General features: G+C 38.8%; 1 protein-coding gene across 3 annotated transcripts in view; it reads right to left on the minus strand.

The window, feature by feature from the left end:
• UBE2E2 (ubiquitin conjugating enzyme E2 E2) overlaps positions 1 to 15,013 on the minus strand; it is a 213,046-nt gene that overhangs the window by 27,482 nt on the left and 170,551 nt on the right. For all 3 annotated transcript variants that reach the window (XM_083825085.1, XM_083825084.1, XM_083825086.1), the window contains exon 4: positions 10,517 to 10,649. In XM_083825085.1, the coding sequence (XP_083681211.1) occupies positions 10,517 to 10,649 (133 nt within the window). The remainder of the gene's footprint in view (positions 1 to 10,516; positions 10,650 to 15,013) is intronic.

A 15,013-nucleotide genomic window follows, 5' to 3' on the forward strand; every position in this document is an offset into this window, starting at 1 on the left:
TTTGCAAATACTTAGAATTGAACTGTAGGTTTTTTCACTACGAGTATACCTTAAAACATGACACTGAGGAGGACACCCAGTCACAAGATAAGGATCACTGCTTATCATTGACAGATATGTCACTCACTCGCCAAACATGCCAGCACACTTGGCAATGCCTGTACAAATACACAGAGACACTTTAACAACAAAAAATTGAAGTTTTCAGAATTTCAGAAGGAGCTGTATGAATGACACGTCAGGAACTGTGGACGGGTGGTGGGAGGTGACGTTGCCCCTAGATGCCGCAGAGCTTGCAATGGCTGGCGGTGGCACACGCCGCCCAGGCCTCCTCGGTCAGGGTGAAGAGACAACCACAGAAAAGATAAATAAAAATGGTAGAGCTAGGACTGGCCCCACAGATTTCCATGTCCTGTGGCAAACTGGGAAATGCCTGCCCTCTCCCCCTTTTGTGGAGAGTTGGTGGTTTTGATGGAGCTGGCACGTGAGGAATCAGTATCCCCACTCCGACTCCTCAGCAACTGGGGCAGCTTGGAGGAAAACCATTACCTTCAGTTACCTTGCAACCTCTGGCCTGGGGATAATTACACAACCCCCAGATCTGTTCAATTTCAAAGTGAAATTGTAATGAACTTAGGAGCTATTGTAAAAAGGGACAAGGTGAGAAGCCCCATCCCATTTTCATATGCCAGAGAAATCTAAGTAAGATGCAGGACAGCTGGGACGACATATTGCTTTCCTCATCCAGATATTGCCTCAAATTGCATCTAACGTGGGAAACACTGACAAGGATGCTGCGTTGGCCATACGCACATTTTAAAGTTATGCAGGGTCATCTCTGTTATGTATGTAGACAGAAGTCAAGTGATAACACTGTTCCAGGGGAACTCTGTTTTCTTTAATATCGTCATATTTTAACCTTTGATGCCACTTAAATGGTTCCTAGAAATGATGCACTCTAATTCCATTTATCCCCTAATGAAAACACCTAAACAATCCCATTCAGAAGCTCAAGGGAGTGTGTGGGTGTATAGTAGGAGTTATCCTCCGACAATTGAATGGTAGAGGAGTAATTTATCTCTTTTTTTTTTTTTCTTGAAAGATAAGTACCCTCTATGGATTTACTCTCTTTGATTCTCCAGTTTTTAGAGAATATCTCATTTTTGTTGAATAAAAGTGCAGGTCAGAGAAATGTGAATTGCAGGAAATAGGGAAAAATAGGACTACTTTCTGAAAACTGTAGAAGTATTATAAAGAAGCTTTTGAAAGGTAATGATAAAGAATTTATGTTCATATTTGGAAATAAATAAAAACAAACTCATCTATTTACCTACTGCTGAATGCTAAACCCTTTTGAGTATTGTAAAACAGAATTAAACAAATTAAAAGAAACAACTTTATATAGTCTCTAAGAAGAAAATGAGGTTATGTATTTAAAAGGGGGAGAGAAAATGATTACAGAGAAAAGAAGTACATGTAAAGCTTTTAATTGAGTAAGTTTTAGGACAGAAAAAAGACCGTTTACAAAACCAAGGACGGGCAAAGTAAAATGGATTTCAGTTGAGTGACTGGAGGCAACTGATCGGAGACAAGACAAATCACTCCTGTATGTCAGGGTGATTTTGAACACCAGTTTTCCAGCAAGGAAAATCACGTCTTCAAATCACTCACTATCTCAGTTTTGCATGTAAAATTCATATGTTAGGTGTAAACCCAAGAAGCCACCGTGTCATTGGCAGCCGTGTGGGTGACTGGCTTAAACTTCAGTGAGAGACAGGCATGTAAAGGCACTGCTTTAGATCTGAAAGGGCTGGTCCTGCAAACACAACCCATGCACTTTCAGACTCCACTGAATTCAGTCATAATTCTTAAAAAATATGTCCAGAAGAAGAAATGACTCTCTGGTTTTGCACACTAGCATGCAAGAGCATAATAGCATGCACTGAGGAACTGCATTCTTCATCCTGTTTGGGTTCAAGCCCCCATCCCCTTTTCTTCATTGCTCCCACTGAAGCTGGGCAACTGTGCAGGGAGAGATGAAAGATTCAGAGTCTACAGGAGAATAAACAAAACCAAAACCCTTTTGCTCGGCCAACACTGGAAGCAGGATTGAGATCCCAGGGCTCTCATTCCTGCAGTTTTGCAAAATTTCCTTTCAAGCTCTTTCATTTCTTACAAGGGTGCAATCCTGCAGGCATTCCTGAGATGAAACTTCTGTCTTTCTCTAATATTCCCCAGGAGTTCTGTTTTAATAAAACTACAGTGGCACTACCTGAAGTGGACGAAGTTGTACTGCATACATAAAAGGTTATATATATATTAAAAAATATGATGCCCTTTATGATGATGTTCATGGAGCTCAGGAGGGAGCAAGTAGTTCCCATCTCAGTTTTTCAGACTTTATGAGCAATAGATTTGTCTCCTCAAATAGAAAGAATAATAAAAACAAGATCAGGCCTTTGCTCTTTAGTAATATTAGAGCAATACTGTAAAACAATCTAAATGAATATTATCTATAGCTGCGAGTGACACAATGTCCATGTTAACCTTTACGTTAATTATCATCCCTAAATTTCTTACGGAGTGCACTTCATTTTAGCTATATCCAGTGCTGAGGCTGCCTTTCTACAACAAGATGATCCACCTTTGTTTTGCAACTACAGATTTGTAGCATGTACATGAGCAATTGTTGAGATACTTAATGGATTATCACATAAAGTGCATAATAAATGACAGACCATATGATGATCACTGTTAAAGAGCACGGTTTAAATATATGCCAAGAAATGAACTTCAGCCAGTTCCTACAAACCTTCAGTTGGTAATAGCTACAGTTTCTTACATCAAAGGAAAATATATGTCATCTACATTATCAGGAAATAATAACTTACAGTTACTTTTGTTTGACCTACAGAAAAGTCTGATATGCAAACTACTCTGTGGTTTCTGTAACAAAATGCACCACGCGAGACATAACTAGCCAGAAGTGATCATGATTTAAAAGGCATGTAATAGCATTCATATGAGTTAACCTTTAACACTGCTGAAAACGAAACGGTATGCAATGTGAGTAATTATTCATTATATCCACGGTAATTATGAAGCTGAGTAACTACTCACACTGTCTCACTGAATTGACTGTTGCAGGAAAAAAACCATACATTTCAATAAGCACAGTAACACTAAATGTGTACTTTATTGAAATGTACCCAGTTTGCACACAGATCTAATAGCAGAAAAAGTAAAGAGGAATTTAACTAATCTTTGATGTACCTGAGAGGGCAAGTAAAAAATTAACTTAAATTGTACAGTTTTCTGAAAATAAAAGAATAGCAGGAGAGAATAAAGGAAATGGAAAACTGTCCAGGTAAGGGAGGTTCAGAATAGAAACTATTTTATGATGCAAAATGTCAAAAGCCTTGCCTGACAATGTCAGTATGAGTCTTTTAAATGTTTTTTAATTATAGCCAGCATAATCTTTATTATATTTAGTAACTGTATATGGAAAGTCAGTAATAAAGTCCATTTATAGAGAAAGCCAAATTTTATGGAATTACTGACCATTTAACTTTTACAAAACAAATCCTGCCTTTCATAGAATAAACCATGTGGGCTGAATCGTCCACATGCACTTCCTCTGAGTCCCCAAAGTGCTCTTTCCCCTCAGAACCGTAGCTGACTTGGTTTTGAACATTTACTAGTTTGTTCTTATTCTGTAGTGATATCATAAATATAAAATTATTTCTCTCACATCTGTAAATGTATATATCTGTGTGCATAAAAGAAGATGAGAACGAACATTGATGTATGATGTATTTTTAGATTATGAGTAGATTTTTATGCAGTAGTGAAAACGCATGTGATATAAGAGAAATACCTAGTTTCCCAAGCATCTGATAGCCATCATGTCCCCTTTTGAAAGTGAACCTGACAGGCGGTATGCAAACCATCACTGTGAGGTAGAAGAGAGCCCCCACAAGATGACTCTACAGGTCCTCATGGGGAGCTTAATGTGCTGGGTATTTATAGGAAACAGGAAGAAATTATGAACCTTCTAAGCTTTTTTGGGGGCGAGGGGAGAAGCAGAGGGAAGAGTTTAGCTGGATAGAGCCATTTTCATCAAGACTAAAAAAATAAAAACCACTGATATAAATTAGTATATTAAAACAGAGTGAAAAAGAAGGCTATTCATTAGAAGAAATGGCAATTCAACTTGGCATTTAGTAGAAGAACTCTCGGGTAACTAAATGCAAAGGAAATCTCAGAGGTTTACAGGATATTGTTCTATCAAATGTGACCTTTGCATTTATTGGTAATAAAATATAGTTATAGATCCTTTCCTCTGCCTTATGTATTTCTTCCTGCGTTTCCATTCTCCACATCTCTGTGATGCTGTCATTTTGAGAGGCATTGAAGTTTCTGAGGGAGCCACCTGGGTCTGATGCACCCCGGGCCCAGTGCTGTGCGCTGCCCCATAGGTCCAGCACTGCCTGCAGACACGCAGCCTACGGCATGCAGAGCTTCCTGAAGAGTGGTGACGAGGCAGATGGGTGTCAGGGATGGCAGTAACAGGAGACCATCGTGTCTGAAGGCTGATCATGTCATGGCGACAGCCACAGGGAGGGCAAGAGAAGGTGGGCTGAAGCCCTGCCTACAAAGTTTGTACCGCAGGAGAAGGATTCCACGTAATGATATTTTGTGCATAGAGATTAGTGTTATGATGATTACAAAGAAAAAAAACGAAGAGATGTTCAATATTGCCATTAAGTCCAGATTCCATAGACTCTGCACTTTATAGTTACAAAGGAAAAACACTCTCCTTACAGCCTTATAGTTGATTTAAGACAGCTAAGCTTTCAAATGCTGAGAACAATTTTTCAGTCACTTGATAGACATGCGCGATGTACAGGGAGGAAATGGAGTTTTCTGTTATTTTAATTTTGATTTAGAGGTGATTTAGCATATTGCAGCTTTCAAGTCCTGTGGACCATTTTTCAGTCAGCTGAGATTAAAGTCCCTAGCAAGATTAATTGTAGAGTTGGGATTAAGAGATTTTATAAATCACTCAAATTAAAAAATAAAGCTACAGAGTACTAGGATAATGATGGATATATCCATATTGTATCAGCTACAGCTAAATTGAATAGACACTGTAATAGACTGAACACAGTCAAATATCTGAGTAGAAGTTATTAATAAAGATTATTCTTGATGAAAATGCAAACACCACTGTAGTGACAACTCCTGGAGGGAGTGTGCTCTTGAAGAGCACTCAGTTTTCTGCAAACAAACACCTGTATGAAAGACTGCACCAAGACTTCCTGGCCTGGTGGGACAGTGTGCAGGATAATGAAATTACTGCCCTTCCTTCAACAATTATAGCCTGTATAATGTTGCGGTGTCAATTTGTCACGATGGCTAAACTTTAAAGGACCTCAGGTCAAAAAATTTGTATACTTGGGGAATTCACTGGTTTTGTATATGGACCAAGGAGAGAAATTAGCTGAACTTCTCCAGGCTGACTGAAGGATTCGATACCTCCTACTCATATATATGTATACATACACATACAAATATATGTATGTATGTATATATATACATATATACACACATACACCTAAACATACACACCCACCTTTCTATGCATAACTATATATCCCATCCAATACCCCACAGAAAGCAGCAGAACAAGAGAGAGCTTTCCCCTGTAAAAGCCAAGGAGAGGAACAGTCTGAATTCATTACAGATGAAAGGAAGGTAGTTAGCAGGAAAAAGAAACCTCAAAGGTAATTCTACAAAAGGCTGGGGGGTCATTAAGGCATTGGAGAAATGCAAGGTTATTTCCTTGGCAGGCCATCTAAGTATTTTTATTCATTTCTGTAAGTGGCTGCTCTGAACAGGCCGCAACTTTCTTTATTGTAAAGCCTGCTGCATTACAAGACAGATGCTGAATTTTGTGGCTGAAGCGAAGCCTCAAAGTGACCAAGAATGAAGTCTCACCGGCACCTGGCCTTTAGCAGAAGGTGAGATCAGGTGCGTATCTATGGCTTGCTTTACCTGTTCCACACCTTCCTCTTGCCTCGTTTCATAAAAACCAGCATGAGACTTGGGGGACTGCTGCAAAGGAAGGGGCAATTCTGCAGCCTGCCTGTTCCTGCTGACTCAGCCAAGGGGGTGCTCAGCTCATTTGCACAGCATTACAGCAGCTTCCTCACAGTGGAGGCCAGCAAGGATTTTTAATTGAGTAGAGCCTCCCAGAAAGCCAAAGCTAATTTGTCGTTTCTCAGATGAGCTGTTCTAAAAATCTTGTTCTCTGGTTACACAAAGCAACTGGAGCCGGGCTGGGACAGCCTCTGTCACCCCTGGTCAAGCTGCTTCTGGCCCACATAGAGAAGCTCCTTGTGGAAGAAGGACTCTCTCCTCCACACCAGGGTTCTGCTCTTGTGAGTAAAGCAAAATGCCATGGGTCTTAAAGGCAAGCAGAGCTGAAAGGGTCACTGCACTTCGGCTCAAAAAGCGCTTGGAGTCTGGTTTCAAGGCATGAGACCAAGCTGAAAGACTGAAATAGACTGACTTCAAAGGGGAAAAAAGGAATATCATGAGAGCAAATTATAATCTGACCTATCACATGGTATCTCCTACTTTGTTGAAAAATAACTTACTTTGATTTTATGCTTATGGCTCAGCTTTAGAGACACTGACAGGTGTCAGTACAAAGACAGACAAAAAGAAAACTGATGACCTGTAGGGGAAAGACTGAGGGGAAACCTGATTGCCTGATGTTTGGGTATACAAAACTATGAACATAAAATGAGGCACAGAGTGCAATCAGAGGACATGAAAAATAGAGAAAAAGGTGTAAAATTTGAAGAAAGCAGGTTAACTATCTAGAAGAACAAACGAAAATTACTTTATACATTTGCTAATCCCCCCATGCTCAAAACATAGGTTCAAACATCTTTTCTTCATGTGCAAATGTGCTCTCAGTTTTTAAATTTTAATTCATGTTTTCCAATACGCAGCAGGGTGCCCAATGATCAGAATAAGCATCAACAGGGTTTATAGAAAGAATTTGGATCTTTTAGAAAATATTTAAATCTTTGTATAATACAAAAAAAAAATGGCTACACCACATTTTTAAAAATTATAATAATAATAATAAAAAAGATATGTATCCAGAATTTAATTTTAATATATTTTTCCTAATTTAAAAATTATTTTTTGCTTCCCAACATGCATTTGCAACATACATACGCATGATAAAAGAGTGTGCAACATCTCAGAATAAGGATAAGGAAAGGGAATTGTGGAAATCTTTCTGCAGATTTTAATACACTTTGTATTAGGTCCTTTAACAGTAACTATGTTATGTGACATGGGCATTTGCCTTTGGAACCTCAAGCTGGGTCAAGTAATCGCATCTGGGAAATACAGTTTCTGTTTCTTCCCAGGTCTTTTGTGGTCACATTTTTAGAAGATCAATTTTGACAGTACTCATTTAAATGCTTCCTTACTTCATAGTAAGAAAGGGATGAATGTGGCCCACAGAAATCTCAGGAGGAATGTATGAATTCAATCATAGCAAGAAACGTGAATTAGACCCTTTCTGCTGTGTACTGACATGGAGGTAACCTTGCCAAGTCAGGGATATACTTTATGACTTTCCCAGTACATTCCACAGTTTTGTATTTTATCTTTTTTTTTTTTTTTTAGTTGATAGAGCCACGAGGAGTGGAATATACTTAGAAAAAAATAAATCTATCATTATCCACTCCCATAACTCTAAGCACCATGATTTTAAGAACAGCCCCACATATCACAAATCTTGTGGTAAAGTAGAAGAGTTGCCAGCACCCGGTGACACAGATAGCACTGTACCGTAATGCCATATGTTATGTTCCACAAACTCAATACCTTTCTTTTGCTAGAAATAAGTGTTTGGAGTAAATATTTAAGTACTGTTTCCCAACAATATTGACTAGCAGAAGCTACCTTATGGCCAGCACTTGTCTTCCCACACTGCTTTATTCAAGGGACTTCCCAGACTATTTAACCTGTGAATCAATTTCTCAGAATCTGGGAAAGATGTGTAATGAAGTAGCAACAGCTTAAGAGCTCCTAAAGCAGGACTGAAAACACGGGTTATTTATGACAGTGGCTCAAGTGAAAAGAATAAGAATCTATGCGTACAAAATATGCTAGTGAAATATTAGTTCTATCTGACACTAGTCCCCTGTGCACATGTACTCATTACTTTCTTATAGATAACAATTTCCCTCATCATAAATACTGCCCTTTTAGTAATACAATATGGTATCATCAACTCTCTCGTCCTTTATCAATCAGTACATTTTCATATGATTTATATGCACACATTTCTTAGAATGACAACTGGCATCAAGATAAAGGCAGACAAAAATGTTTTACAAAGCAGGGTAAGAACCACCTCTTTGCTTGGTATTTCATTAATAAGCAATGCACAGCTGCATTACTCATGTCTCAAAATAATACAGTTGCCAAACACAACTGAGGGTGGACTGAAAAAGTCTTTATCTACTGGCGAAACAGCAAACTGGACTGTCACCTTCTATTTTAAAAGGATGCTGTTGAATAAATTGACTAATATTCAACAGACTCAACAAAGGGAAGGAGAAATATCCCTATGTGCTCTATTTAATACTCAAGAAATACAGCCAGTGAATATGCCAATACCCACTAAATAATTCTCCTTTTAACTGGCTAGGGTACTGAATGTAACTCTTGCATTACAGCTATTGCACACAGACTAAGCAGCAATGAAGCAAACAGAAGGAGCCTGTCAAGGTGGACCTCATATAACAAAGGCCAGAACGGCCTGGGCTGAGAGGAAGGCAAGAACAGAGCATTGCCCGAGCTGTGTGCCAATGCTTTAACTGACTGAATGAGAAGCTTGGAGTTATGAAGTTTCAAATTCTTTCTTCACTGAATATCATAATTATCTAAATCAGAAAATTTGTGGTCAGCAGGGTGTACAACCCCTGCAATATTTGTCCGTGACCTCAAAGCTTCCCTAAACTGGAATGCTAGAAGTAGGAAACAAAGTTAGGCCATCTGCATCTGCTACCTAAAATGTGGTTTTGTCCCGTCTTTATGTCACTGGTTGGGAAAGTGCAGTTTACAGAATGACAAGTACTTTGAACTCACCTCTCTCATTCTTTTTTAAAACTTTCTCCTGATAATAATATTAACTACTATAAACACTACTATTGTAGTATCAAAATTCTGTTTATAAATGCTCCTCTCTCAATAGTGTACTCACAATAATCAAATAGGAATTAACTACTCTATTACGGGCAACCATGGTGTATCAACCTTTTCACAAACATGTCAAAAAGAAGGGAAGTATTTCCACTCCCATAAGTCCTCTTGAAGACCTATTCCAAAACCTCATTCTTCTAACTTGGAAGGTGAAAAATTAACCTCTCTTCACTTTGTTTCATAATAGACAGGCCCATCAATTTATTTGATTCTATTAATAGCCCTGCTGGGTAAATTTTCCAGTTTCTATTCATGATAGTGAGCATGGGTGTCAAGAATTGTACTCAGTCTTCCAGATTAGGTCTTACAAATGTCTTGTGTATGACGCCAGCAATGCCTTATCTCTACAGGAAATGCCAGATGATGCATCTTACAAGTGTATTTGCCTTTTTCACAGATGCATTAGACTGGTAGTTTGTAATAATCCTGTGATCAACCAATAAAACCCCATTTTGACACCATCTCTCAGCCATTATTCATACTGCTTATCAATGACATTTTGCACAAGTGCATTTCATCCCACTTCTGTTTCTCCAGTCTTCAAAACCACTAGGTATTTCCTGTATGACATTCAGAGCCTACTCTATCATGGTAATGATCTGCCAGCTTCATGTTATTGGAACAGTTCTACATTTGTGGTTAGTGTCATCATTGACAGCATTAGAAAACAAATCTGCAAGGAATTCTGTAAGTCGTTGTCTTTCTTTCCAATTTCTCGTCTTTGTTACCATATTTCCACAGTCTTCCAGAAAACCGATGGAAAGCAATTAATTATAGTTTCATGAAGAGTAGTGTAGTTTGCATCTGGAGAAGTAATTTATATGGAGTAGCACGAAAGGTGCATATTTTGTCAGACTGCCACAGACCCCTGGTGAATGATATGGGTCAACTGGAAAGATTAAGTGCCTTCAGCTGCTTAAAAAGGGTGCAACTCAAATATAAATGCTTTCATATTAGAAACAAATCCAAGTCAAACAAATAACTGCTGGAAATTATGCAACCATTTGCTAAATAAATCCATATTTATCCAGCTATACTGGAGACATGCAAGCAAATTTTAAGCAGTTATTTAAATTTGTTCCATCAAAATACTCAGTTTAAATATTCATTATTGCCTTGAAAGTTTTGTGTTTCATCCTACAGCATTATACCAACATACACATTAAAAAATATCACAAGGAAAGGACTCCTACTAGACTTTTAATATCCTCCTACTAACCTTAGGTGGTTTAAAAGGATAGTCCGGTGAAAAGGTAATGTCAAGGAAGAAAACTCCACCTTCATATACTGACCCTGGAGGCCCCAGTATAGTTGACCTCCATTCATAAATGTTGTCTCCTTTGGGTCCAGCACTAAAATAGAAAACAAACAAACAAAAAAACCATGATGACCACATACAGTTAAGAAAATACTGCATCAGTTACACTCTACTAGCAGTACCACTGGTTTTGCAACAATGCTGTAAGTTAAAATTGTGTATCACATTTATTAAGTTAGTCCTGCACAACGTCACTGGCGTCCTAAGCTCTGTCAGTGAAGTGATATATTCAGCCAGGAAGAAGTATTAAAATCACATTATAAATTATTCAAATAAGCACAGAAAATTCCTGACCATCTTATCTCAAATATTTTAGTGGGCAAATGTGAAGTATTTACAGTACAAGGATACAGAGACTTTGCTGAGATGTCTTGTCACTGTCTTGCCTCACAAGCCATCCTATTTTCACCTACATCCACATCCACCTACCTCATCAGTCAATAGCAGTGTAATTACACACATTATTATACAGTATACACTGTACTAAAGACAGCATGGTACAAATGACCTTGCAGCTTCACTTTCTAAGTTACTATCCTAAGGACTCGTCCAGTCATTAGTACAGAAGGCTGCTTTAGTCTGCAACTGTTATGCTATCTTAAAAATCATAACAGGAAGCAGGTTCAACTGTTGGATTATGTTAATTCAAAGTCCTCATTTAAAAACACAGTACTGAAACAATATTTAAAATGTACAAAATATAACCCTATACACGGAACAAGAAAAGTCTCTCACCTATACATTCAGTGCCTGGAAACAACAAATTAAAAACTACTAAAATTTTTGGGCATTACTATTCCAAAAGCCAGTGTAGCCTCCTTTCATACAGCATAATGCTTGTCCACAGAAAGACATATTTTACCCAGGGTGGCTGTGGCCTCCTAAGGAATACGAAGACTTTTTGGTTCACAGCCTGCTGATACAAGTCACTGATACAGGACCTGAATTTTAATTAGGACCAGTTGGGATAGTGACTTCTGGATATCTGATTAATATTTTCCACAGGAATGCAGTGTTGGTAGATTTTTCAAATAAATGACGTGGTATTGTCTTAGGGCATTTCTTGTGAAACTATTCTCGTTATGTTTGCAATAAAGATTTCCACAGTATGCAGGGGTTTGTGAAATAACCCTATGTGTAGAACAGATGAAAGCTCTTGGCTATGCTCCATGCCTCACAATGTACCCAAGGCATACAATTATTATACGACATCATGTCATGTTCACTGCTCAACTATTCATTTTGTTCACTGAAAGTTAATAAAACCCTCTTTCACCTGAAATTCCTTGGGCTCCCTTCATTAAAACTTCTGACTGCATGATTCCCTGCATACAACGCAGTGACTTAGTACTGTGTGGCGTAGTTCATTAGTCGTGGTACCTACATCAATTTTCTATAATAGCTGTTAATGCTTCTTGGCTTTCTAAACTACATGCTTTCTTAACAAAAAAGGGTTACAGAGAATATAACAACATGAAACATCCATTATCTACCATCCATAGAACCAAAACTAGCAATTGTTTTAAAGACAGAATCTGGCTTTTCAAGTGTCACAATAGCAAAAGTCTTGCCATCCATCCATCCATCCATCCATCCATCCATCCATCCATCCATCTTTCACGGTCTCTGTAATACATCAGGTTGTTAGCTGGCAAACAAATTTAATTTACCCAGTTCTCAGTTTGCATTAACCTTTGAATAATAAAGCACAGCTGAGACTGCTGTAAGAAACAAACCAGAGAACGAATAATTAAAAACACCTCCATTGCCTTTAGAAAGACCAATCCTGAGTCAACAGGGAAGGTGGTTTAATTGTGACTGAACTAGGCATTAAGGGGCTAATTGAACTCTTTATAAGCCCAAACGAATGTGGGACTACATCAGTGCTATGGTATACAAGGTTCACAGAAAGTAAAGCCCTTTAAAAAAAATAAAAATAAGGCAATTAGTTCAAATACAAAAGGCAAGAAGCAGGGGCAGTCTAAATCTTACCCGGAAAAAAGCCTATCTCATGTGAAGGAAATCCTTTCCCATTTTCTGCAGAAAAATGTTCTAATACTTGGAGAAGCAATGACTCAGTTGATGCCAGCAGGTTAAAATGGAAGTGATATAAATGTCAATCCCAGAAAAATGGTTGGAAAAAGCAAGTAACAAAAGCAAGTCCTGTCTTTATTAGAGCTTATCTAGCCAGCAGGGTATGCTTGGGCCCTTCTTGGGTTTGAGCAAGGCTCACTTTTTTGATCAAAACTGCCTCTGGTAGTAGCATTTTCATAATGTACATTATTTTTATTTGTTTTGCCTATTTATTTAATTGCATTAACATTTGAAATGAGCAGTCATTAATTAAAATAGTTGGAAAATGCTCCATCTGCCAGTTGAACTGTTTCGGCACGTCCAGCTACAAGCTCAGCCTGATCACATTCTGAGGATGCTGATTAACATTAATTGAAGGTTTTCTTTGCAAATGAGAGATGAAGCTTTATTAAGTATTATTATTAATTTGAAGAATAGCTGGAATTGTATGGAGTGTGGGTAGACTGCTGTTATCGATGTTGCCTGTTGGAGTGCTTGCTGGCAGCAGGGCTGTTCAGCCCATGTAAAATACTGATTCATGTGCACAGTCAACAGCTGGTATTGAGGGCAACAGCATGTACAAGCATAACGTTTTTTTCACTTGCACATTAATAATACAAAAAGTTTGACAGGTGTATTATCTCTGTTTCCTTTCTCTCCTAATTGTTAAGCCTTTTATTTATCCACATTATTGGCAACAAGAACGACAACTCATCAGGCTTCACCAGAGAAAATTCCCATATGTGCAAGACCTCAGCCAGAGCCTGATTCTGTAAGGTTTATAATGCAAGAGGATTTAATTGCCCTTCTCTCTGCATGGATATCTGCCCGGCACGCTGCAGCCCAAATGGTTTACATTCACTGTGATTTATATTCCAGCTCTATTAATGTTACTGGCAACCAAACCACGGATCTCAAAGAAAGCAAACTGAAAGTCTCAGTGCCTGAAGTCCTGTCATCTTTGGAAGGACTGATTCAGATGTGCACCTGCTCGGCAAAGGGCAGGCTAACTCTTTTTGAACTGAACTGACCCGAGCCGGAGCACATACATGCTGCATGCTGGTAACCTGGTGCTAATTGGGTCAGCATCAGGGGACAAATAGTGGTGGCTGTGGCAGCTCCAGGTGGAGGTGGCTGAGCTGTAAGGATTAAGTTAGGGTAAGGACAGAGCTGCTGTCTGACCAGCAGCTCAGCCTCCCAGTTCAAGCTCCGTTTCTGAAGCCCTGGTGACTGCAGAGTGAAGCAAGCAAGGAGTCTGGCAATACGGATGCTGTGGCACGCTGGATGGCACTCTCAGCACTGCCCGTGCCACCTCCCAGGTGGGAGCTGAAGGGGTGCAGCGGGGCAGGAAGGCCCTGGAGACTTCAAGTTATCAATGGCTCATCAAGGGATAGCTCCTTGCTGCCTTTACTCCCCCATAGCTGATGAAACATCCCACAGAACAATGCCTGCTCCACCCGCCAGGGAGGCTCTGCTCGCTGGAGGAGCTGGGGGAGGCTGGATGTGGAGCCCCTTTCAGAAGGATAGCGGTACTGGTGTGTGAAATTTAGGCGAATTAAGTCAATACATGTAAAATGGTCTGCTCTGTACTTCACCCTCCTTTGCCTCTCCTTGTATACTTCAGTTCTGCCTCTGCTTCCTACATACATACTTGCAAGTGAAATGTATGCACATCAGTTGCACTTAGCTGCAAAATACTTTAAATGCTACTATAACTGAATTCATTTTGCTTTAAATACGCTTAATGCACTGAGTATTTTCCATTCCCTCAACATGTTTTAGGCAGGCAGTTACTTGAAAGTAGTGCTGCTAAAAACTGCTTGTCTGGTACAATGCATAAAAAACAAAACAAAACAAAAAAACTAGCGGCTTTCACTGCATTTAGAACATACTAAAATATTCAATTTAAAATTATGCTTGCAAGCTGTATGTAAACAACAGCATCTATGAGACATACCAGATGAAAACCTATCTGGAGAAGTTATGAAAGTACAATTGATTTTTAGTTTTATCAGAGTTGATTTGTATATAAATTTACTCCATTTCCAGAGTATAAATCAAAACAATGAAAATACAGAAAGTCAAAGAAATAATGGTACCCCACATGTTTATCAAGTAGTCATATGGAATAAGTTAGTCAAAATAATGTTATTATTTCCTAATCTAACTTATGTTTCTTGATGAGGGATTGCATGCTTTCCCAGCATCTATAACTGAGGTAGCATAACCTCGATGCTGTGTTTCTGGTGACGTGGAAAATAAAGACTAGTTTAATGTCTTCCTTTCTACTCTTGGTCTCTAATCTTGCTGGAATCCACTTCTTTT

This window comes from Anser anser (genome assembly GCF_964211835.1).
Source record: "Anser anser genome assembly, chromosome: 2".
NCBI lineage: Eukaryota > Metazoa > Chordata > Aves > Anseriformes > Anatidae > Anser > Anser anser.